Source organism: Apus apus, chromosome 1, assembly GCF_020740795.1.
Source record: "Apus apus isolate bApuApu2 chromosome 1, bApuApu2.pri.cur, whole genome shotgun sequence".
In the NCBI taxonomy this organism is placed as follows: Eukaryota; Metazoa; Chordata; class Aves; order Apodiformes; family Apodidae; genus Apus; species Apus apus.
In genome coordinates this window covers 22562252-22586455 of record NC_067282.1, presented here as the reverse complement: position 1 = coordinate 22586455, position 24204 = coordinate 22562252, and the positions used below count along the sequence as shown (strand labels likewise).

At 42.2% G+C, this 24204-nt stretch overlaps 1 protein-coding gene across 4 annotated transcripts; it reads right to left on the bottom strand.

Moving 5' to 3' along the window:
* Nucleotides 1–2962: 2962 nt before the first annotated feature.
* On the bottom strand, nucleotides 2963–24063 carry USPL1 (ubiquitin specific peptidase like 1). Of its 4 annotated transcripts, none has more exons than XM_051608312.1 (9): nucleotides 24024–24063; nucleotides 19555–19721; nucleotides 18866–18994; nucleotides 17102–17735; nucleotides 12519–12605; nucleotides 11967–12096; nucleotides 9594–9719; nucleotides 8869–9029; nucleotides 2963–6239 (listed from the first exon to the last, which is right to left on the bottom strand). In XM_051608312.1, exons 2-9 carry the CDS (start codon nucleotides 19651–19653, stop codon nucleotides 4318–4320), a joined length of 3288 nt encoding a protein of 1095 aa, XP_051464272.1. In that variant the 5' UTR covers nucleotides 19654–19721; nucleotides 24024–24063; the 3' UTR covers nucleotides 2963–4317. The 4 variants fall into 4 exon arrangements, with proteins under 4 accessions (XP_051464272.1, XP_051464271.1, XP_051464270.1 ...); XM_051608311.1 differs by lacking the exon at nucleotides 24024–24063 and adding an exon at nucleotides 22231–23669; XM_051608310.1 differs by lacking the exon at nucleotides 24024–24063 and having other exon boundaries at nucleotides 19555–23669.
* Nucleotides 24064–24204: the final 141 nt, after the last annotated feature.

Sequence of the window (24204 nt, the reverse complement as noted above, 5' to 3'; positions counted from 1 at the left end):
CTAGCTTTTTTTCCTCCTTTTCCCGTATTCCCGTGGCGGGGCGGCCGGGCCTTCCCGGGCAGGCCTGAGGAGGAGCGGGTCGCGGCCGCCACGGTCCCCGCAGCAGCAGCAGCAGCAGGAAACTCCGGACGAAACCAGCAGGATCCCAGCCCCAAGGGACAGCCCCTGCCGTCCTGCCGTCCTGCCCTTGGGCCGCCGCGGGTGTGGAGTTGGTGAGTTGTCCAAGAACAGCTCAGGTCTCGGCGGGAGATGAGGCCAGCGAGTGACACAGCTCGTGGTGCTGCCACAAAGCAGGTAAACCCGGATCTACCTGCCCGTGGCAAAGCCCGGCTGAAGGCAGAGGGCAGGAAAAAGTGATGGATACTCACTGAAATAGCTTACAATGCTGTCTTAGAAAATGAGAACACACAATTTCTTCCCCACGGCTTTCCCTGTGAATTAAACCTCTTGCTCTGCTGCACCGAACGAGCAAGCCAGCGAAAATACAGACAATAAAACAACTACACATAAGGTAGTTACAGTACATTAGAAGTATGAAACACTGTCTAAAACTTCAAATACGTATTTAATACATAAGAATTATGGGCCATCCTCTCTCTAAACCAGAGACTGAACTCACAGTCCATTAGCAGAGGGACAGAACATACATAATCTCAGGGTCTCCTGCTCTTAAGCCCCCCATCTCTGGCGTTTGCATTGCAAGGTTCTGCAGCAGGACCAGTCACCAGGACCAAAGTTCATTTTCCCAAATAGGAAAGGGGAGATGCCTCCTCACCAGGTACTTCCGTGGTGGGTTTCCCAGCACACTCCCAACCCTTACAGCTCACAGGTTATTTTATCATGTCGCCTACTTGTCCTGTTCTCCACCGGACGGGATTACAGCTAGCCCAAACACTTCCTTGGACACCACAGCAGCCCATTTGGATAGCCATCTGCAAGAAAGAGTGACACAGACTCCTGCCCAGGGAGAAACATCTGGCAGTTTTTTCAGCCCCTCTCCAGAAAATACAAGCTGGAGGCACCTGGGCCCCAAGAGGTTACTCTTCCAGTTGCTACATGAAAAAGGCCAGGCCTAGTTCTTTTACTCCCGTGGCTCCACCGTGTTCTCCTGCCCTGTCCAGCTTCAGCAGCTCCCTCCCAAAGATCTGGACCATGTCTGCACATCGCGATATAAAACTACGCTGCAAACTTCATCAGCCTTATAATCCTGTTAACCTTCTTCTCTCTCCTGCTCCGTCCACATGCTGTCTTAGATCTATACTTGGACTGTAAGCTCTTCCACTCCGAGACTGAATCCTGGTGGACTTTAAAGCACAGCACACACTTGGCGCTGCATAATCTGCTTGGAAGGTAACATGCTTTGCTCTGAGCATGAAGGCGCTCACATGGAGAACAACAGCTGTTCAGCTTTCCGAAAGGAACATGGACAGGACACAGCTGCTCTCATTGATTCATTAGCAAGAAAGAAGTAATTATTTAAAGGAAAAAACACTGGAAGAAAAATAAATGGCAATAGCCAGTCATGAAAAACATCAAGATCAAAATCAATTTGTAAGCAGTACCACAGTGAATTTCTAGCAGTGCTCTAACAGGTATGTAAAAATCCAGCTAGGCAGCATTGCAGATGAGCTGGTTTACGGGCAGGATGAGAGAAGGTGGTTCCTGAAGTCTGTTTGATAAAAGGTGATGAAGTAGTAAGATCTGACTCCACCACAGAGCTGATTCTGGACTGAAACCTGTAAATCTCCAAGTGCCACAACTGTGCCTTTCCCAACACAGAAGACACAAGATCTTGTGATCCAAGAGGTGAAGCAGCATGTAAAATACAATCCCTTCAAGTGCTCAAAGCCACTAGACTTTTAGAAGCTCACCCTGTAACACTGACAAACCTCCAAAATACAGTGACTTATGCTCACTACCCATACTTGCTCTATACCCACCCAGCCTATTTCTAATTGTCTGAAAACTAATACTTTGCTTTCTCTTTATAGCAAGTTAAAAGCTGATCATCCAGCCTTCATTTTAAAACTAGTCCCAAAACAAAAAGCCCAGTAATCACCAAATTCCAAATGGTTTCTTTGGGCATGGGGTTTTCATTCAATCTCAGCTGAATTCACACTTGCACAGGGTTAAAGGCAGTAAAACATTGATGGAAACACACCAATCTGCTCAGCATCTTTTCAGCAACCATTTCCAAAAAAAGGCAGCAAAGAACTTGCAGCAGTAACAGATTTACTTTCATCTCAAGTGCTATTTATTTTCTCTTGGAGCATCTATACATACGGGTACTCAGTGTCTGCTGCACAGCTGCAGAGGCAGGACTCCTAACACTGGTTTGCTGAGATGCTGCCAGCAGCCTCCAGAGCCCTTGCTTCTGTCTAGGCACGTACGCACCAGAGACATGCCCTCATACCTTTCCCTGCTGTTATCTTACTCCTTACACCAGGACTTTCTCATCTTCTAGTGGGATCTCTTCTGCACCTTGCCCTACACAGTCTGCGTGCCTCTGACCCCAGGCTCACTGCTCCACCCCCCCTTGGTCTGTGCCATGTCTCAAGCCAGTGGTGAAGGAGCTCCCACTTCACAGCCACAGGCAGCTGCAATCCAGTCAGTCAGCGATGGCACCTGCCCCTGCTCAGGGAAACCTCTGCAACAGGTAGTCGTGGTGGTGAGACACTCTGCTCTTTACTCATTTGCATATGTAGAAAACACTGGTTACAAAATTCCACAAATCCTCTTCCCTCATGTCTTGCTGAGACATCTATTTTATTCACTGACAAGGCAAACTCTAAGTCTGGTGAGTTCATTTTGTTGGGTTTGTTTCGTTTTTTAAATAAGGGAATTCACAAGCAGGAAATCATTTCACCATCAGTACACTGGCCCTTTGCATTCAGAATCCATTGGTTTGTTTTCTATTGTAACATTACCAGTTACAACACTTAAAACAAAGAAGAGGCTCAAGTTCTTTATGAAGACTTTTATTACAAGAATGAAACCATTTATTATCTGAAGTGCCAGTTTGATAAACAGGTCTGTAACTGCAAGAGAAATAGCTTGGCAAGGTGAGTCCAGTGCCACTGACAGTTTTCAAACACTTTTTGAACCTGGTTCAAGCAATCTTAGGACTATTTAGATCTGTAGCCATGCCCTGTAATTATAATTGTGTTCAACTGCATCCTGGGAGAGGAAGACTGAGGACTTATTTTGAACTTGGGATCTAAACTAATGAAAAAATGCAGAATATCTCTAAAAATGGCTGAAACAAAGACTGGCTGACAAAACCCCTGTTATTTCTGAGTACAAGAAAAATGTGCAGCTAATCTAATTTAGCATATAATCCCCTCAGCTCTGTCTATGAATTTAAAAGACTCCCATCTAGCAAAATGAAAGCTGTACAAATCCAGAAACACCAAGATGTGAATCCCTCTGCTTATTCACTGCTGTCTTGTCACCTTTTCCAATTACTTTCTTCCTATTGACCTCGCCTCTCCTGCTAGCAAGAACAGAAATGGCTGCTAGCTTACAGTTAACTTTATTTCTTTTATTAGTGAATTTGCAGCTATGAGTAATTAAAAGCTACATCTGATATTTCTTAGTGCTGCAAACTCTGGCCCAAATCTTATTAGTTTTACTTTAAAAAATAAACTGGCTTAGAAGAATATCTTGTCAAGTTACATTTTCAGTTACCCACGATAAAAACTCAATACATGCCATGAAAATTTAGACATGAAAATTTCTGCAATGTATCCAAAGGGTGTAAAGATCAGGGTGAGCTTGTTAGAACTGTCATTCTGAGAGGAGCAGCGTTCCTAACTGAACACCAGCCTCGAGTTTAGTGTTGCAAATGATCTCTGTATCAAAGGATGCAAACATCCCTGATTAGGGAAGGTACTTTTTTAAAAAAAAAGTCAGACAAAAAGACTTCAGGAGTTGGATGATCCTGTAAAATTAATTGCTACTACCTGAAAAATTTCTAACACCATTCCATTGTCAAGACTACTGAAATGTATTATTTCTTCAACTCTGTAGAATATGGATAAGTTTTCCATACTAAAAGCAGCAAAAATTAAGACTCACAGGAGCTTTTAATTAAAAATCATATCTGACAGCTAAAATAACTGCTTCTCAGAAAAATAAAATGCATAAAAACCTTATTTGTCAGCTACAGTAAAATTATAAGAAAAAAAATACTTCAAATGTACATTGTTCAAGTACATCCAGTGTGCAATTAAATTAGTTAGAAAACATAATTTAATAGTGCTTTGTTTCAAAATATACATAATATTGAAAAATACTTAAAACAACAAAACTTAATATTTACCAAGTTTCAAACAGAGTTTCATCAAAATGAGGTACATCTATGTCACCTGCCATTGAGCTAGGTGCTGAAATGGAGAACAGGTCTTCAAGGATATCTTCCCTCACAGGGCTTTCAAAAGCAAGTTTTTTCACACTGGGTTTGCTTATTGCATGAAGTTCTGAGTAACTTTCCTTCAAAGGACTGTAATAGTTGTGGTCCTCGTTTGTCACAGCTGGATGTGGCACACTGGACTTCTCATCAGTCACTGTTGCTGCAACATTGCTATCCACCATTTCCATGTACATACATTCATCTTCACTTCTGGGTGCCTCTAAGGAAGCAACAGTTGAAGTAGGGGACAGAAGTTCTGCCAGTATTTCATCACTGCTATTATGGCTACTGCACCCTGATACAGAGTTTGCATTAAATTCAGATTCTTTATCTGCAACGTCCATCTGATGTTGCAGTTCCCTTAAAAAGCTCTGCAGTAATTCACTGTCACTGTGAGAAGCAGCCTGTGATGGGGTGCTCACATCTCCACTCACAGGGTTTCCACACTTCATCTGTTCCACTGCCAGCCTATCCAGTGAAGCCAACTTCTTCTTTTTAGCATTCAGTTTTTTTAACAGCTTTAGGCGAAGTTTTCTTGTTTTGTCACTATCTGACATCTCTGCCTTCCCAGAGTTACAGCTAGGTGAATGGAGCTGAGTCACATTACCTGAGCTACCCAAAGTACTTCCTGATTTATTCCAAGTTGGACCTTTTACAGTGGTATGACTTGCTGTTGGAAGATGAGCGCTTTGAGAGAAACCTCTGACACTTGATAAAGGATGAGTATTACTACTCTGAGGAGCCACTGGCTTTCGAGTCTCAGTTGTTCTGTTTGTACCTCTGCTTTGAAATCCACCAAAGTGACTTGCTCCCTTAACTGGCAACCGCATTTCACTTACTTTTTGTATTGAGGGAGTTGTACAACTTCTCTCATTCTTGAGAGCTGAGGCACTTGAAGGCATAAAAGAAGTGTTCTTGGTTAATAGTTTCTTTGCCCAGCTTCCTACAAATCCTCTTTTTTGGTCTTTGTGTGAAGGCTGAAAGGAATTATTGGCAGCAGCAGAATTGGCAACCTGAGAATTAACTACAGTTTTGCTTGCATCTTTCAAGTCAGGTGACTTTTGCATAATATTCTCTACTGGTGACAACTTCTTATTTAGCTGTAGCTCTGAATTTAACCTGTGTTCTCTGGTAAGTAAATTAGTTCTGTTAGGTAAATTAGCTCTGTCGTCTGTTCTTTGAGCAAGCACTAAGTCAGCTGGATCTGGGTCATGTTTTCTGGGCACAGGAGGAGTAATACTTGCTAGGTTCAACTCTTCTAGAGGCAAGCATATGCTGGAATTTTCATATAATGTTGCTTTGTTGTTCATAGCTAGACTAGTTCCAACAAACTCTCCTTTATATGGAGTGCTAGGTGAAAAAGCTAACTCCCCCCATTGCAGTGTGCCCATTTCAACAAGGTTATTTCCCACCATCTGTCCATTTGACTGCGATTTACCTTCTGAGTCAACTTGAATTTCTTCAAGCATCAGTGTTAGAAGATCATCATGTGCCACATTTTCCAAGCCATGATGAACACTATTTTCATCCTCAGCTACCTGCTGCTGTTTCTGATCTGGAGTTCTTACAGAATCCTCTTTGTGATGTTCTGCAGGTATTTCATCTACAGCGTTAACAACACCACAACGCAACACTGTGGAATTTGGCTGTACATTATTAAGATGAAAATCTTCAATATTTTTACTCTGGAACTGTGCATTCAATTCTTCTGACACACGGGATGTTTTCTTTTCCCAGATAACAATATGAATCTCTGAAGGAGGAACTTCAAATCTTGTGTATCTCTTGCAATATGGCCCCTTTAAATCATCACATTCAAGCCAAGTTCCTGAAAAATAAACAGCAACCAGTGTAAAGACTCAAAGACTTTTAAAATTGAAATCACTATCTTCAGACATTTGTCTAATATTTTGCTTAACCCATTTCTCTGACAAGCAGAACATAAAGGGGTTTTTCTCCATTCTTTCATTCTCCATTCATCTCTCCATTCTCCATTTATCATCAGGAAAAATGGGGAGATTTCCACACAAGCAGAATTTGCAGCAATATCATTAAAAGTCAGAGTAGGTAAACGAAAAAAAAAAAAAACACTAAGATATTTGTCTGAGTTAATAATGCTGACATCTTGTCTGAAACAAAATGTGGGCCCGCTGCTGAATGAAGTGGGTGCCGTGGTGATGGAAGATATGGAGAAGGCAGAGCTGCTGAATGCTTTCTTTGTCTCTGTCTTCACTGCTAAGGCTGACCCTCAAGAGTCCCAGACCTTCAAGACCACAGAGGAAGTGAGGTGAAAGGAAGACCTTGCCTTGGTTGAAGATGATTGAGTTACAGACTAAGTAAACTGGACATCCACAGATTCATGGGCCCCAACAGGATGGACCTGAGAGTGCTGAGGTAGCTGGCAGAAGTCATTGCTAGACCGTGTTCCATCATCTTTGGCAAGTTGTGGAGAACAGGAGAGATGCCTGAGGACTGGAGAAAAGCCCATGTCACTCCAGTCTTCAAGAAGGGCAAGATAGAGGATACAGGTAACTACAGACCAGTCAGCCTCACCTCCATCCCTGAAAAGATGATGGAACAGCTGGTTCTTTTGTGCCATCTCAAAGCATGTTGAGGTAGAGGGTCATCAGCAGTAGTGAGAATTGATTCACCAAGGGGAAGTCATGCTTGACCAATCTGATAGCCTTCTTTGATGGCATAACTGGATGGATAGATGAGGGTAGAGCAGTGGATGTGGCCTACCTTGATTTCTGCAAGGCTTTCAAGACTGTCCCCCACAGCATCCTCACAGTCAAAACTAAAAAAGTATGGACTGGATGATAGGGCAATGAAGTGGATTGGATATTGGTTGAAGGACAAAGATCAGAGTTGTGGTAACTGGGGCAGAGTCTAGCTGGAGACTTGTGTCTAGTAGGGATTGGTACTCGGTCCAGCCCTGTTCAATATATTCCTTAATGGCCTGGATGAGGGGACAGAGGGTATCCTCAGCAAGTTGGCTGATGATACCAAACTGGGAGGGGTGGCTGACACACCAGAGGGCTGTGCCATCCAGTGTGACCTGGACCAACTGGAGAGTTGGGCAGGGAGAAACTTAATGAAATTCAACAAGGGCAAGTGTGGGCTACTGCACTGTAGGAATAACCCATGTCAGTACTGGTTGGGAGCTGATCTGCTGGAGAGCAGCTCTGGGGAGAAGGACCTCGGGGTCCTAGTGGACAACAGGCTGACCATGCGCTAACAATGTGCCCTGGCAGCCAAGAAAGCTAATGGCATCCTGGTGTGCATTAAGAAGCGTGTGGCCAGCAGGTTGAGGGAGGTTCTCCTCCCCCTCTACTCTGTCCTGGTGAAGCTGCATTTGAAGTACTGTGTGCAATTTTCTGCTCCCCAGTTCATAAAGGATAAAGAACTACTAGAGAGTCCAGTTCAGGGCCACAACAATTATTAGAGGAATGGAGCATCTGCCCTATGAAGAAAGGCTGGGTCAACTTAGCCTGAAGAAGAGGAGACTGAGGGGGGATCTCATAAACACTTATAAATATCTTCAAAGACATTTGTTTTATAAATGATCTTCAGAGGTCCCTTGCAACTCTGATGACTCTGTAAGACCCACATAGGTCTGAGTGAAGAGCTATCTCTCAAATTAAGTTCCTCTGTAGACTTTTACATTTCTTGGGTGAGAGGCACGGGGATTTAAAAGAAACTGCTCATTTTAATAGTCTGCCTCACCATCTGCAAGTCGTTCATAGATCATGAGCAAATATTTTGCAGCTTTAAGAATTTAAAAATAAATATATATCATGTATAGGATGTTCCTAACAAGGCACTTCACAGTTACTTGCTCTTCCTGTTTCTTCTTAAAACTCTGGCAGTACAATTTAGACAATTCTTGTGTTGTCAGAACACTTGTTAAGACTGCATTCCATTCTCCCTACAGAAGCACAAGAATCAAAATATCAACTTTTCACCTTCTGTGATTATAGAGTTCCTATCAATGGTACAATCATCATACCATTAATAATGCTACTAACATAGTATTGTGCCTCAGGTGCAGTACATTTCAGAAATTACAAGAAACTTCATTAATCCTGGTAGTTCCATAGGTTCCCTAACTTCCAGCCAATAATAGGTTAAAAGTAACCAATATCATTTGTCCCAGAACCATGCTCAGACCATATTTTTAAACTTTTACAAGTTTAAAACTCTACCCAAATAACTTTTGGCACCGAGTACAGGGTAGGACAGAACACTGCTGAAGAAATCAGTTACACCAAACTGAAACCTTCACCCTGAATAACAAAGTTCCCACAGTTTTTCATAAAACTTTAACATGAAGTTTAGAAGACAGACAAAATAAATCCCTTTTATTATATGAAGACTGTTGAAACTATTGCAGTAACACATTAAACACTATTTGCTGTAAACTCATGAAGAATTATAACCAAATTTATGGTTCTTACCATCAGGATGCAAAGCCCAGGTTATGAAGTGGTTCTTATTTGTTTGATACTGAACAACAGATGTTATTTGGTAGGTGTCTTCTTCAAACTGAAATGAATAGCTCTTCAGGTTGTTATGTGGCAAGCCTTCTACAAAATGTACCATTAATATTGAGGGTATTCTAATAAAGAAACAATAAAGAATCAGTTTATTACAACAAAATAGTGGCAAAAGTTCCTAGTGAAAAAGTAAGGCATCTCAAAGAGTATGCAGTCCTGCTCTTACTATTCTACTTCCACACAGGGCTCTTCAGAGTGTATGGTAGTCAAGGGAAAAGAATATCCCAACTGGATATTCCATTTTGTTATAGATTTGGGGAAGAAACACAAGCACATAAGGAATTTTGGGAGTGAGAAAAAGGTGAAAAAAATAGGAGACAACTATGCCATAACTACAGAAGGAAAGGACACTGTTCCCAAGTCAAACTAGTAAACATATATGAACAGACAACAGGGGTTTTAGAAAAGCTGACGTTGGTCAGCATGTTAAACACTGCTCTATGTTTCAGGCTTATTAAACATCATTTGCCACCTCAGCATTTAAGAATTACTTAAAATCTTTTAAAATTAGCATTTATCAGAGTTTTAAATCTCTGTAAACTCAAGATAATAGTTTGGTTTTGAAAGTGATACCTTCAGTACATTTTTTATATATTTTATTTTCAAGATTATGTACTCAAACTTACTTTTCCAGTATCATCTGTCTTCTTTGAGATCTATCACTGCAGTTATTACATGGTCCAATATGAACAGCATTAAGTGGATGCCAATGGGGGATTATATTTGTGAATGTTGTTAGTGTTTTCCTAACTCTGGAAACACACACACATGAAAAAAAAGAGTTAATTGAGTTGTTGATCAGAAAACAATGAAAATACATACTTTACTAGGAGAAAAAAAAATGTTAAATGTTAAGACAAAGCCAAATTCTATTCATATTCCTGCCATTTCTACAAATTCCCCTGTGACTGCATCACATCCAAGTCAGCACTGAATTCAGATCTGCCAAAGAGTTATCAGTCACCCTCTGTTCTCAGCAGCTCTGTGGCCTTCAATTTTGCAGTATTTGCTCTTTCTCCCTTAACATGTTATCTCTGTTTCCTTTCTAACATAAGACAGAGCTTGTACCAGGATGTGCATACTCTACTAGCTAATGCAGACCTCAAGGAGGAAGTGCTAGCAAATTACATCAGATGTTATACAAGGTCTTGTTTTCAAAAAACAGTACATTCAGAACTGAGATTACACAGAGGTTATATTGTATGAAAATACAATGTATGAGATATTAAAGTGAAATAACATAGTTTATTAATTCATTAGCCACAGAAAAGACTTCCTTTATATACAACCTAATCTAGATTTTTTTAACTTTTTAAAAAACCCACAGAGTGACAAAGGCTCTTGAACACATCCTATTATCCAGGACTACACGTTAGCTGACAGTGCAGAAGATTTCATTAACCTCACCTCACTTGAGGATCTAGAATTTGATTGTATAAACCTAAGATAGTGGAGAGAAACAGGTATTTTTCAAGCACAGTGTGCTGTCTTCTGAAGGTGTCTCTCTTTTTCTGCTAAAAGGAGGCTAAATGACTAGCTTGTACCTGCAGCTACACAGACCTAGATCAATTTTCAGTAAGTTACTTCCCAGTAAGACTATTTTAAAATAGATAAATTATTAGAGAGAATCTGTTTCTTTGTAATCCAAATTAATATTACAAATATTTTTCAGCAGCAAAAGTGTACTGCATTCTTTAGAACAACAACAACTTCTATACTTGTCAAAATATCATAGCGAGTGTTCTGGTTTGGTGGGTTTGTTCGCAGCACGGGAAGGGCCACAGGAGTGGCTCCCTTAAGAAGCTGAGAAGCTCCCCCTGCTCCAAACCCAGCCAAGGAGCCATTAGAAGGACAACAGATGCACCTCAGCCATTAACATATGGAAGAACAACTGTAACACCTGAGCAGAGAAGCACTTGAGGGAGAAGAGCTCTGCCAGAGCAGTGCTGGGGAAGGAGAGCGGTGCTGGTGGTTGGTGAGGACAAAGGGGAAGAAGGTGCCCGAGCAGAAGTTTCCCGGCAACCCATGGTGAGATGACAGGCTGTCCCCCTGCACTCGTGGAGGAATGTGGTAAAACATTCCCTGAAGGCACCAGGAGGGGTGAACTTGGGCCAGTGGACTTGGATTTTGTGGCCAGAGGATTTGCTGCCTGTGGACTCTGATTACGCAGCTTTGGAAGACCCCGGCGCCAGGGGAGCTTGTTCCTGAAGGAGCCTGTGACTCTGTGGGAAGCCCAGGCTGGAGCAGCTCTGGACCTCGTGGGAAGGACTCATGAAGGAGAGGTTCGTGGAGGACTCTTTCCCATGGGAGGGATCCCGTGGGGAAGCAGGGGAGGAGTGTAAGGAATTCTTCTTCCTGAGGAGGATGGTGCGGCAAGAACCACCAGCCTGTGAACTGACTAGGTTCATCCCCTGTCCCCCTGTGCTGCTGGGGGGAAGGAGGGAGAGAAACCGGGAACAAAGTGATTTGGGCCCAGGAAGAAGAGAGGGGTGGGGTAACATATGCAAGCACTGCTCTTTGTGTTGTCTGTGTCCTGTGTGTGTTTGATTAGTGTGAAATTAAATTATTATTTTTTTCACCCAAGTTGAGTCTGTTTTGCCTGGGACCTTAACTGGTGAAGAACCCTCCTTGTCCTTTGTCTCAACCCAGGAGCTTTGTCCTCCTCATCCCAGAGTGCGTGTGGGGGAGTTGAGTGAGCGGTCATGGGGCTGTTCTTTTGTTATCGTGTTGGGCCCAAACCATGACAGCAAACACGGCCAGAGACTCACACAGTTACCTGCTACTTCTTTCTTCGTTAAGTGATAACATGGTTTCCTAAGACAGCACATAGCAGTAAATTATTTGCAAACACTAGCCTAAAAAAGGGGATCACATAAAACCTCACCAACAAGCTTAAGCTGTATAAAACCTAGAGATCTGGAGAAGATCAACTATTATAAGCAGATTTAAAAAGTAGAGGTAGAGCAGTTATATAGAAGCTACTTAAATAAGAATCTTACCGGTCCTGATATTTGTAGCCACAACATACACATTCAAACTTCCATGAAAATGAATGCAAGAATAGCTTCTCAGCTTGTTGATCCAGTTTTAAGAGCAGAGGGAGAGCAAACACTGGACTATCCTTCTTACCTTCAGAGATGAGACAGAAAAGAAGTCACTGAATATTTGAAATCAGGTTTAAGTAGTTCAAATTAGGAAGAAGATAAGCTTATTGCTATGATTTAATTCCAGTTATCCCATCAAGGCTGCATGTCTAATCCTCACAACAAAAGGACCGAACCATGTTATTAGGTTGTTATCACAGACAATTTCATGACCACAGCAGAGTTACAAAGACAAGAAAATGTTCTCTACAAAGTCAGAAACAGTCAAGGGACAAAACAGCTGATAACACTGTAAAGTATGTGTATGGCACCAATTAAAAAAATAAGAAGTATTTGCATCCTCTGGGATGCATATTTACATACTATTTTTATGTATGGACATAACACAAGGCTTTACATGTAGAGTTTCCTGGAAGTGAATACTGAGAGGCTGCACTAATTACTCACCCAATTCATTCCTAAGCAAAGGTTGAAGCTGTGTAAAAATTATGTTTCTGATTTCATTGAGATGAGATTCTGCCTTTGGAAGAACATCTGAAATAAAAAAAACACATACGTATGTGTACATAATACATATTTAATAATACATATACATATGTACATAACACACATTTAAGTGTGACAGCCCCACCCTTTAACGTACATATGCATTCGTTCTGTGCAAACTGATGCCTTTCATAATAACCTACTAGCCTAAAGCTATGGGTAAAAGAGCCAATGTTTGGTGTTAATTGATTTGAAAACTAGAGAAGAATTTACAGAAGTTATTGACATTTTACTGCAGTCTGCTAACTAGAAATTATCCAAGCTGACTTAAATTACGGCAAAGCATCTAAACCAATAGTTAGATAGTAATGACATTTAAGGATAACCTAACCAAACATTACAAACACTGGAGATTCAGAGATTAAAAGTAGATACTAAAATTCAAACATTACAATCAGAAGTGCAAAAATCTACTTACATGCTTTGTGTCATACAATTAGTAATTAAAAAATCTAAATGCTCTTTTCCAGGTTAAATAATAATTTCCTAAGTCAGTCTTTAAAATTACAATTATATTTTTAAACAGTGTACACTATGTATCTTACTATGTATTTTAAATTTACAAGTTACATTGTTAATACACAACTACATTCTTTAAGCAAGAATGCAAGACCCTAACTTCTACTGCAAAATTCTGATCCTAACTTGCACAAATTAAAGATTTAGAACACCTATGGAAAGTATTTCTTACTTATAAAACCTATGTATATATAAGAGGTTAAGTTTCTTGCAGCTTTATTGCTTTGTTTTTAAAAAGAACTAAATGTAAAAGATGCTGTCAAATTACAGAGAAGGACAAAAAAACACTACACCTATTTTCTACAACAACTTTTCACCCAGTCCCCAATCCTGCTGGAAGAAACTGATTTGTTTTGCAGCACCTCCTGGAAATTAAAAGGGTTATCTCAAACCATACTACATTCCAACACCTAACATCCCCATTTAAGGGTTCTTGCACACCAGAGACTCTTTGGAAACACAGTACAACAGAGGGGAAAGAAAAACATACCAGGTTCTGTGATGGTAGAGGGCTTCCAGGTAACAGCTGAATACAGCTATCAAGAAGCCTGGCTTTCTAGCAAGCACAATATACGAACTTCTTCAGAAGATTTTTGGAATTTTTTTCCCCTCTGTTTTTTCTGCCACACAGTGGCTGAAACCCTTTTTGATACACCTATTATTTTTCCCAGGAAAGATACTATATTCTTCAAGTTATCTACTGTTTTTCTGAGACTACAGTTTATATATCCAAACAAACATTTCCCAGCACGTCTGTTGACAAGAAAATAATTCATGAAAGTTATTGACTAACTAAAGATCTATCAACTCTCTAACAGATAATATCTTGGAAGTTTAGACTTCAGACACCAAGGGGTCAGTTCAAGAGGAGTAAGAAAAACAGATCTTAGTTTAAGAGTTTCAAACTGAATCCATAGTATGGAAAATTAACAAAGGCCATACTAGTAGATTAGTGATACATTCTCCTCTGGCTCCAGTGGTGCTGCCTGGAAGGTTGCCCCCAGCTTGGAGTTTACACTCTTGGAACCTCTTAAGCCGCCCATGTGAGTACTTACTAACCCCTTCCAAACAATATGAATCAGGTTAATGCCTTTGACTTAATTTTGATTGAAACAGGTTAGGAAGCACTATCATCCACAGCACAGCTTACAGACCTCAGGGGAAGCATTCCTTCCACAAGTGCAGCTGGAGCCAGAAGACAAAATAAGTTCCCAGCTTTACTATTTTTGGTGTGACAAGGCAACTGCCCATTTATATACAAGGATATAAACCACAACAGAAATTATTTTTAAGATTAAGATTGGAATAACATCCTAATAAGTCAGCCAGAAGAGGGGAAGGAAATAAAGCTGCAACTGGTGAGCCTACCAGGAGTATTTTTTATGAACAGGGAAGGGCTGGTGGAAGATGTAGTGGCTGGAGGTCATCTTGGGCATAGCAACCATGATATAATTTTCAGTATGTGGTGAAGTTAGGAGGGTCGTCAGCAAAACCTCTACCTTGGACTTTTGTCTCTTCAGGACACTGGTTTGGGGAGTCCCTTGGGAAGCAGCTCTCAAAAACAAAGGAGCCCAGGAAGGCTGGGCTTACTTTGAATGAAATTGTAAAGTTGCAGGAGCACCTGTCCCCGTGTGCTGAAAAAGAAGCCAGCGGGAAGAAGACCAGTCTGGTTGAGTGGGGAACTGTTACAAGAACTCAGAAATAAAAAGAGTGTATCAACTTTGGAAAAAGGAGCAGGTGAATCAGGAAGTATTCAAGGATATTGTAAGGGCATGTAGAAAGAAAATTAAGAGATGCAAAAGCGCAGCTAAAACTTAAACTAGCCATCTCTGCAAGGGATAATAAAAATGCTTTTATAAATACATTAATAACAAAAGGAGGGTCAGGGAAAATCTTCCATTCCCTATTGGATCAGGGAGGGGGGAGGGAGGAACTTACTAACAGAGGACAAGGAAAAGGCTGAGGTACTTAACACCTGCTTTGTCTCAGTCTTTAACAAAAAGAATAGCTACCCTCAGGACAACTGGGCTCCGGAGTTGGTAGACAGGGATGGGGAGCAGAATCCCCCTCCTGTAATCCAGCAGGAAGTAGTTAGGGACTTGCTGTGCCACTTAGATCCCAACAAGTCCATGGGTCCAGATGGGATTCATCCTAGGGTGCTGAGGGAGCTGGCGGAAGAATTGGCTAACCCACTCTCAATCATTTATCACCAATCCTGGCTGACTGGGGAGGTCCCAGATGACTGGAGGTTGGCCAATGTGACACCCATCCACAAGAAGGGCTGGAAGGATCCAGGGAACTATAGGCTTATCAGCCTGACCCTGGTGCCTGGCAAGATTATGGAACAGATCATCCCGAGTGCCACCAAGCAGCATGTAGAAGACAACCAGGGGGATCAGGTCCAGCCAATACGGGTTTAGGAGAGGAAGGTCCTGCCTGACCAATCTCATTTCCTTCTATGACTGGGTGACCCACATAGTGGATGAGGGGAAGGCTGATGTCGTGGTCTACCTCGACTTCAGCAAGACCTTTCATACAGTCTCCCACAGCATCCTCCTGGAGAAGCTAGCAGTCCACAGCTTGGACAGGTATGCCCTTCACTGGGTCAAAAACTGGTTGGATGACCAGGCCCAGAGAATGATGGTGAATGGAGCTGCATCCAGCTGGTGTCTGGTGACCAGTGGTGTCTCCCAGGGATCAGTACTGGGCCCAGTCCTATTCAACATCTTTATTGATGACCTGGATGTGGGGATTGAGTCCACCCTCAGTAAGTTCGCAGATGACACCAAGTTGGGAGGAATGTCGATCTGCCGGAGGGTAGGAAGAAGCTGCAGGACGACCTGGACAGGATGGGTCGATGGGCCGAGGCCAATGGCATGAAATTCAAGAAGACCAAGTGCAGAGTGCTGCACTCCGGCCACAATAACCCCAGGCAGCGCTACAGGCTTGGGGAGGAGTGGCTGGAGAGCAGCCCAGCAGAGAGGGACCTGGGATTACTGGCTGGCAACTGGTTAAACATGAGCCAGCAGTGTGTCCAGGTGGCCTGGAAGGCCAATGGCATCCTGGCTTGTATCAGGAATAGTGTGGCCAGCAGGAGCAGGGATGTGACTCTCCCCCTGTACACAGCACTGGTGAGGCCTCACCTCAAGTTCTGTACAGTTCTGGGCCCCTCACTTCAAGAAGGGTATTGAGGTGCTGGAGCAGGTCCAGAGGAGAGCAACAAGGCTGGTGAAAGGACTAGAGGGAAAGTCTTACAGGGCTGGGGGAGCTGGGGTTGTTTAGCCTGGAGAAGAGGAGACTCAGGGGAGACTTTATCAATCTCTTCAACTACCTGAAGGGAGGCTGTAGTCAGGTGGGGGCTGGGCTCTTTTTCCAGGCAACTAGCAACAAGACAAGAGGGCACAGCCTCAAGCTGCTCCAGGGAAGGTTTTGGTTGGATATTAGGAAGTACTTCCTCATGGAGAGGGTGATTAGACATTGGAATGGACTTCCCAGGGAAGTGGTGGAGGCACCGTCCCTGGATGTGTTCAAGAAAGGCTGGATGTGGCACTTGGTGCCATGGTCTAGCTGATGTGGTGGTGTTGGTCATAGGCTGGACTTGATGATCTTGGAGGTCTTTTCCAGCCTTGGTGATTCTGCGATTCTGTGAAAGTAAGGTTCAATTATATAAACCATTCAGAAATTCTCTATGTGGGATACAAAAAAAAAATTCAAGAGATGCTTGGTGCTTCAAACTGCTTTCAAAGTGTGCAAGTTTGCTCAAAGAAAAACAATTCTGGAGGTTACCAGCATTCTACTGGATAAAGAATACTACTCTGCAAATTCATGGGAATGAGTTGTAACTCATTATTTTGAGATCTTGAAATAGAATGGAGGCATATTTAAGTGCACTATACTAAATTCCACGTATCTGCAGCAGATCACAACAGTCTGAGTATGAATAAACAGGAGATAATTTTACTCACCTTTTACTTTAGTCCTTTCACAAGTATTCAGAAGCACAGTTGCTTGATTATATTTTGTTAAGAGTTTCTGGAGTAAACATTTTCCATCATTATTTTCTTCTGCCAGAGCAAATTTTAAAGTTTCTAAGTGTACCAGTGCTGACAAAATACAATCTAACCAACAAAGTTCATGTGTGTTTCTCCACTGGAGACATAAATCTGTGTTATTAGGGGAACCTTTATCATTTTTGAGCAAAATTTCAGATGTTGAGCAAAGTTCAGAATTTGGCAAGACTGGTGTTCTGGGACTAGAAGCCTGAGGAATTTCTTGATTGTTGTTGTTGTTTGTTTCCAAATCCACCTTCTGCATGCAAGACTCCACATTGTTATTAGGTTTCTGCTGGTCATTTGGTAGGCTTGACTTGGGAACACATGAGCTATTCTGATAACATCTGACGACATGGTCTGTATTGAGAGTGTGCTCAACTTTGACCACATTTTTAGTTCTTGCTTTTTTTGGATGCGATTCAACAGGAGAAAAGTCACTGGTATCATGCAATTTCCTTTTCTTATGAGTAGATGTACCTTCATGATTTTCTGCATCAGCAGAAGTAATTATGCTGTTTAGTGGTTTATAACCAAGTGGGTAGATACACTAAAGGAAAGAAAGGAAATTACAGTGAAATCTACAAAGCAATTTCAGGTGAACAAGAGCTAAAAAAAAAGTAGAAACCATACTCTAAAAATAGAATGTAGGACTGCTGTAAAGTGATATTCTAATGCAATCGATACATAAACTTAACATACATATGACAGGAAAGGTGTTTTATCCAACCAGTGTCTTACAAGTAATTTTGAAGTAAACAGAACAGGGACAATCAACACTACTTTTCCAGTAAGTGCTTCCAATTCCTGAAAACAACCTAGTTTGCTAAGGGGAGTCCCTTTACTCTGCTAAATCCATTCCTTTAGGATACAGACTTAGCATTATCATCTTGTGCCTGAGAGACTTCCGGTGCCAAAACAGGCAGGGTATCTTTCAAGATATCCTGATGCATTACACAGGGGTCTTACATACGTATCTATTCTGCAACCAGAATATAGTCAAATCTGCTATTATCAATCCCCAGAATGATACTACAGTTATTTAAAATAAGAGTGGGATGGGAAAAGCAACTTGAAGACTCATACCTAGTCTACTCTTCAGCTACTACTTTAAAGGCACCAGTCCATATGGGATTGTTATACCCTCCCCTCATACACAAAGCAGGGGAGAAGGAAGCAGCAGCAAAATCATGACTCAAATATTCAGCAGTAGAGAAATCCACCTAAGGTTAAATTTAAAAGGGGAAAAAAGCCCCATCATTGTAATCATAATTACAAACCAATTTGTATTACCCATACTTAAAGAAGGGAAAATAGGAAGCTCACATCTGCTGGAGTCATATATAAATTACACGGATCAAAGTTTTGCCTCGTATCCCGATTCGGACAAAGGTGTATTGAGTACCACTTACATTCCCTTGTTAGGCAAACAAAACTCTCCTTTATTCGTTTTAATATCTTTTAATTCTTTATAGGATCCAGCTATGCCTAAACACTGCATGTAGACAGAGTAGCTAGGTTTTTGTCTATATCCAGGCAAACATCATCCAGCATAAGGACTCAAACGGGTCCTATTTCAAAAGTCTGATTCCCACCACCACCATCTGGAACTTAAGAGGTGTAACTGCTGAAGACAAAGGCTCCTGCACAACCAACTAAAACTGTTAATTCATGTAATACCTGAGGATTTTCACAAAGAAAAATGGACTCTTGAAAATTAATGCGGTAAGTCCGTAAAACTTGGATCTGGCCCTTCTCTTTGCAGACTGGACAATACTCATGTGTTGTTGTTTCCACAGGATCACACTTCTAAACCAAAAAAAAAAAAAAGGAAAGAAATAGCAGCACAAACTTATGTATTTCATATCTTATCCCAATTTAAGACATACACATATACCAAGATAGAAAACCAATGTGCAACTTCTAAATATAATACCTAATACAAAATAAAAGTGAACTAGATTTTGTTTTTTAAGCATTTATAAGGTACATATTTGTATGATAGAGTGTTCTAAATAAACTTATGTTTTAAGTGTTCAAATATTTAATAAGGTATCTTCAACAACAAAATTATGCAACATTTCATTTTACTTGAACTAAGCCACACTTTTTGCCTGGGAACACAAGATCTTTGAAAGACAAATCAATTTTCATAGGAATGCAAACAGTTGTAAAAACAGTGCCAGTAAAAAAAAAATCATTGGCACAGATATAGTTAGAATAATCTTTCGCCATTGGTACAGATTTCCGTGGAAAATAATTTTGAGTTGTTTTTGTTTTTTTTTTGTAAAATTAAGACCAATTAAAAATTTCTCAAAGCAGAGAAAAAATATGAACTTTGCACATATATAAAACAAGTTTCAACTGACTTTTCCCAAATACCCCACCATGTGGAGTGTCGATTTCCCTATACCAGTCCCTTCTCCAATCACTTGCAAACCATTTGTAGTCTTCTGTGTATCCATCATTCTGAGCCACTGGCTAACTTATGTCACTTGTAACAATGTCATGACCACTAAGGACTTTTCAAAGACTCCTGAAAAATAAGAAGTGAATAAAACAATTAAAGAAAAATACGATTATAATTCGGGAAACAAAAACAGCAACAATAATGCAGCCTGTATTTGCTGCGAGAATAAATTGTATTTTCTTAACTGAAAATACTTGTTCTCTAATGCAGATTATGAATTCAAAAGTTTACATTAAGTCATACAATAGATTTAACAGCTGTAGGTCCTCAATTTGCAAACTTACGTAGACTTTGCACTCTATAAGGTCTCACATCTCTTCCAAGTGCACTCTACTTTGCAAAAACATAGATGTCTTGCCTGGGCATCTAAGCTTACTGCATCTAAGCCTTAGAAAGAATTAACTTCCTCAAAAATGGTTACAGTAAGATCCTATATATTTCCAGACAGCTGCTGAGGAACATTAAAAAACAACTAACCAAAAAAGCCCCACTGCTGTGTCTTTCAAAGCAGTGAATTTAGTGCATGATAAACTATTAAAAGTTCATCTTGCTAATGTAAAATTTTTTAACTGCAGAAAGGCATCTGCTGTTCCTGCCACTTTTGGAAACTTCTCCTAATGTATTTTTAACAATGTTACAGTCTTCCTGGCACACTGAAGCTCTTCCACAGTATCATTGCTATGTAACTATTGCATGTTTTGTTCAGTATGAACCAAGTACACATCGCACACATCCAGAGGCAGCTCCCTAAGTCCATTCCTTCACTGGCACAGAAGCTACAACTTGAATCAGCCAGAGAAACACGAGAGGTTTAGAACTGCAGGGCCCCAGTTCTGCTCCTGCTGACTTCACATAGAAATAACTAGAATAAATATCTCTTGAAGATGCAGGAGGAAGCCGAATTTCAAAGTCACCAATATAACAGTATCTTTGCTTCAGCCATGACTGTTCTCTTTTCATTACTTCCACTGAGTAACACCCTGTCCCACACCGTGATGTCCTTTCAACCCTTTCTTACACTACAGCACTAACTCAGATTATAGGTCCTTTTGAAAAAATATAAATTTCCCAAGGCATACTTGGAGACCTATGCAAATACGAGCTCAACACAAAACCATTTCTAATACTGGACAAGGAGAGACCCTACAGAACTGAACCAGACTGCTAAAAAACAACAGAGCATCAATTAAAAAAGCACAGTAGGAAAATGTAACAACTAATAGCAATAGCCCAATAGCAACTTAAGAGGGTCAAAATGAGATGATGGTGTGTCCTGCTGACACTCTGCATGTGTTCAGTAGCACTTCTCAGAATTACTGGGCTGCAGCATGTAAAGACAGCATACCCTCACTTTTAAAACTAATGGTTGTAAGGGAAGGTAAGAACACAAATAGCAACTCACATGCCTTAGTGCAAGTGTTTAGTTTTCAAAGTAGAGTTGGAATGTGTACAAAGCTCACTCCAGGTAAAAATTAATAAATTAGCTCAAAGTACTAGAGCTTGTTGGACTATACATGAAAGGCAAGCTCTCCAGTTCTTCACATGGTGTCAATAGCACTATCACAGTCTGACACAACTCTGTTATCATTTATTTTGTCTAGTGAAGAACTTTATCTTTGTTGTTTTTATTAAGTTGTGCAGATATAAACCACACTGCAATACATAACAACTTTACTCTCCATGCTATAACTTGCAAGAAAACATCTCTAGTTTATTCAGAGGCCTTCCAGTCATCAGTTCCTTGGCCTGAAGCAGTCTTAGCTCTCCAGAGTAAATAAAAAGCATAGGCTGGAACTCTAGGCAATTTCTCACCACATAAGCACACATATTCAAAAAGGCTAAGAACACCAACAACCTGCAGGTTATTCCTTTTCAAGCATGCCTTGCTTTTATAAAATACATTTGTTTCTCTACAATTCCTCGTTTTCCCTGTTATCCCTCTCAAAAGGCAAGTGACTACTTTTTTCAGTTATGTTCTATCACTTCTGCTCTTTTTAAAGCTTAAGTGCTGTTCTGAGATGTACAGTACCTTCCCCAAATACAGTCACCCAGCAACAGTACTACACTACTGGAGTCCAAGACTTTGATTTCACTCATGAATAAACATTAAAAAAATATTAATTTTCCTTTTATTTCAAAGACATAGGAACAACAAGCAAATAAAACGGGTCTGTCAGTACTAGCTACACAGACTGGTACCAAGTGGCTTGCCTGTACATTTCAGTATTTGTAACATTACAGCAAGTTATCAGTGATCTCTGCACTATGTAGAAAAAATTGGCCTGAGAGGTGGGACCATGCAAACCTGATGAGGTTCAAGGAGGCTAAGTGCAAGGTCCTGCACGTGGGTTGGGGCAATCCCTGGTATCAATATAGGTTGGGGCATGAAGGAATTGACAGCAGCCCTGTGGAAAAGGACTTTGGGATACTGGTGGAAGAAAAGCTCAACATGAGCTGGCAATGTGCACTCACACTACAGAAACTCAACCATATTCTGGGCTGCACCAAAAGAAGCATGGCCAGCAGGTCAAGGGAGGTGATTCTCCCTCTCTGCTCTGCTCTCATGAGACCCCACCTGCAGTACTGCATCCAGCTCTGGATCCCCAACATAGGGAGGACACAGCTCCTAGAGCAAGTCCAGAAGAGGGCCACAAAGATGATCAGAGGGCTGCAGCACCTCTGCTATGAAGACAGGCTGAGAGACATCACTGTGGCTTTTCAAAAGTTAAAAGGGCCTGTAAGAAAGATGGAGAACCTTTTTAACAGGGCCTGTAATGACAGGACAAAGTGTAACGTTTTTTAACTGAAACAAGGATGGTTTACATTGGACATAAGGAAGAAATTCTTTACAATGAAGGTGATAAGACACTAGGACACATCACCCGGAGGAGTCGTGGATGTCCCACCCCTGGAAGTGTTCAAGGTCAGGTTGGATGGGGCTTTGAGCAATCTGATCTAGTTCGATTAAATTACTTTTCAAAGTCCTTTCCAACCCAAGCCAGTGATTTTATGGCAAAAGGGACCTGGGCCTTTTGATAATAGTGAGCCGTACCTTGTAAACATCAGCTGTAAATGGCATTAAACAAGTGACAGAACCCTGATTACAATACAGTGAACAGAACATCTCTCTGTTTAAAGGCTCAAGGGACACTTCAAAATGACCTTCTTGTAAATCACCCTACAAGGCTTCTTTCCTTCATCAAGGAGATAGTGAAAAGATGAGAAGAAACAAAGAAAAGTCTGAAAAGAAAAAAAATCCACTGTTATTTGTTACCTATCTATTCTTCATACAAGAAGAAATCAGAGTATTAAGTTTTTTTCTTTATCTGAGTTCATAACTATAAATATTCAAGTCATTGTAAAAAAATTTTAAAATCACAATTTGGGCCACAAAAAGTATTACACTAAGTGTAACAGTAACAAGACATCATTGCTGTCACAAAGCAACTCTCTGCAGGGCACCCAGTAAGTGCTGGGCAGAACTGCAAATATCCCTTAAGTGGAAGCAAAACACAAACGCCTTTGCTGTAAGAAATCTAACACAGACTAATAACAAATTCAGAAAAAAACCTGATGAAGTTGCAATTAGACCGCTATTCTAACAGTCTCTTCTACAGTTGGATTTCTCTTAAACCTCCTTATATTCAATGCCTTTATAGGTGTTATGCAAGGACTTGGAACGCATGTTTTGCTGACAAATCATTGGGGGAAAAAAAACAAGTGAGTTAGTGGGGGAAATGCAGCCTAAACTGGTGCAGCTTGTCACGGCTGCAGCTGCGGGATGGAAGGTTCAGGCCGGGCCTCGGAGCAGGCGGAGCCTCAGCCCGCTGCCCCGCTGCCCCGCTGCCCGGGGGCCCGGCCTCCAGCCCCAAAGGGTGCTCCCCCGCGCCCGCTAAGCCCGCGGGCTTCCACCCGCATCCAGAACGTTCCATACGGTACGGAAAGGCTGTGGAAGGAAACAGTGCGTGTGGAGGCAATCGCTGGAGCCCGGGAAAGCCGCGCAAGAGGAGAATCCCTGCGCGCACACACACACAGGAGCTCACCACGTGCGGCCCTCACCAGCACCGCTCCCCGCCGCCGCTCCCGCAGCCGCGGCACCGCACGCCCCAGCCGCGCAGCTCCTGACGTGAAATACTCAGTCGGCATTGAGAGACCCGCCAGGCACCCCCGCAGCCGGCGCGGCCCCGCGGGCTGGGCCCGCACGGCGCTGCGCAGGCCCGGCCGCGCCCCCGGGCAGCGGCCCCGCTCTCACCTCCCCGCGCCGCCGCTCCCGGACCCGAGCGGCGGGGCCTCCCGCCGCGGCCGCCCCGCCCCCGCCACACGCGCGCTCGGCAGGCAAGGCCCGCGGGCCCCGCGGCCGCCACTCACCGGCCCTCACCCGCGGCCTGCCCCGCCGCGCTCCCGCCGCTGCTGCGCAGCTTCCGGCCCGTCCCCGCCGCCATGCCGGCCCGCCCCGCCCGCTCCCGGCAGGCAGCGGAGGCGGAGCCGCTGCCGAGCCGCGCTGCCCGCGGCGTCCCGCGCTGCTCCCTGCGCTTGCTCCGCGCCCCCT

Bases quoted from the DNA above. Each gene is read 5' to 3' on its own strand.
- USPL1 (XM_051608312.1), bottom strand. From the start codon at position 19,653: ATGATGGATACACAGAAGACTACAAATGGTTTGCAAGTGATTGGAGAA. The intron at 12,606-17,101 runs GTGAGTAAAATT...TTTTTATTTCAG, and splicing joins TGAAAGGACTAAAGTAAAAG to ATGTTCTTCCAAAGGCAGAA. The intron at 9,720-11,966 runs GTAAGATTCTTA...GTGTGTTTCCAG, and splicing joins GGCTACAAATATCAGGACCG to AGTTAGGAAAACACTAACAA.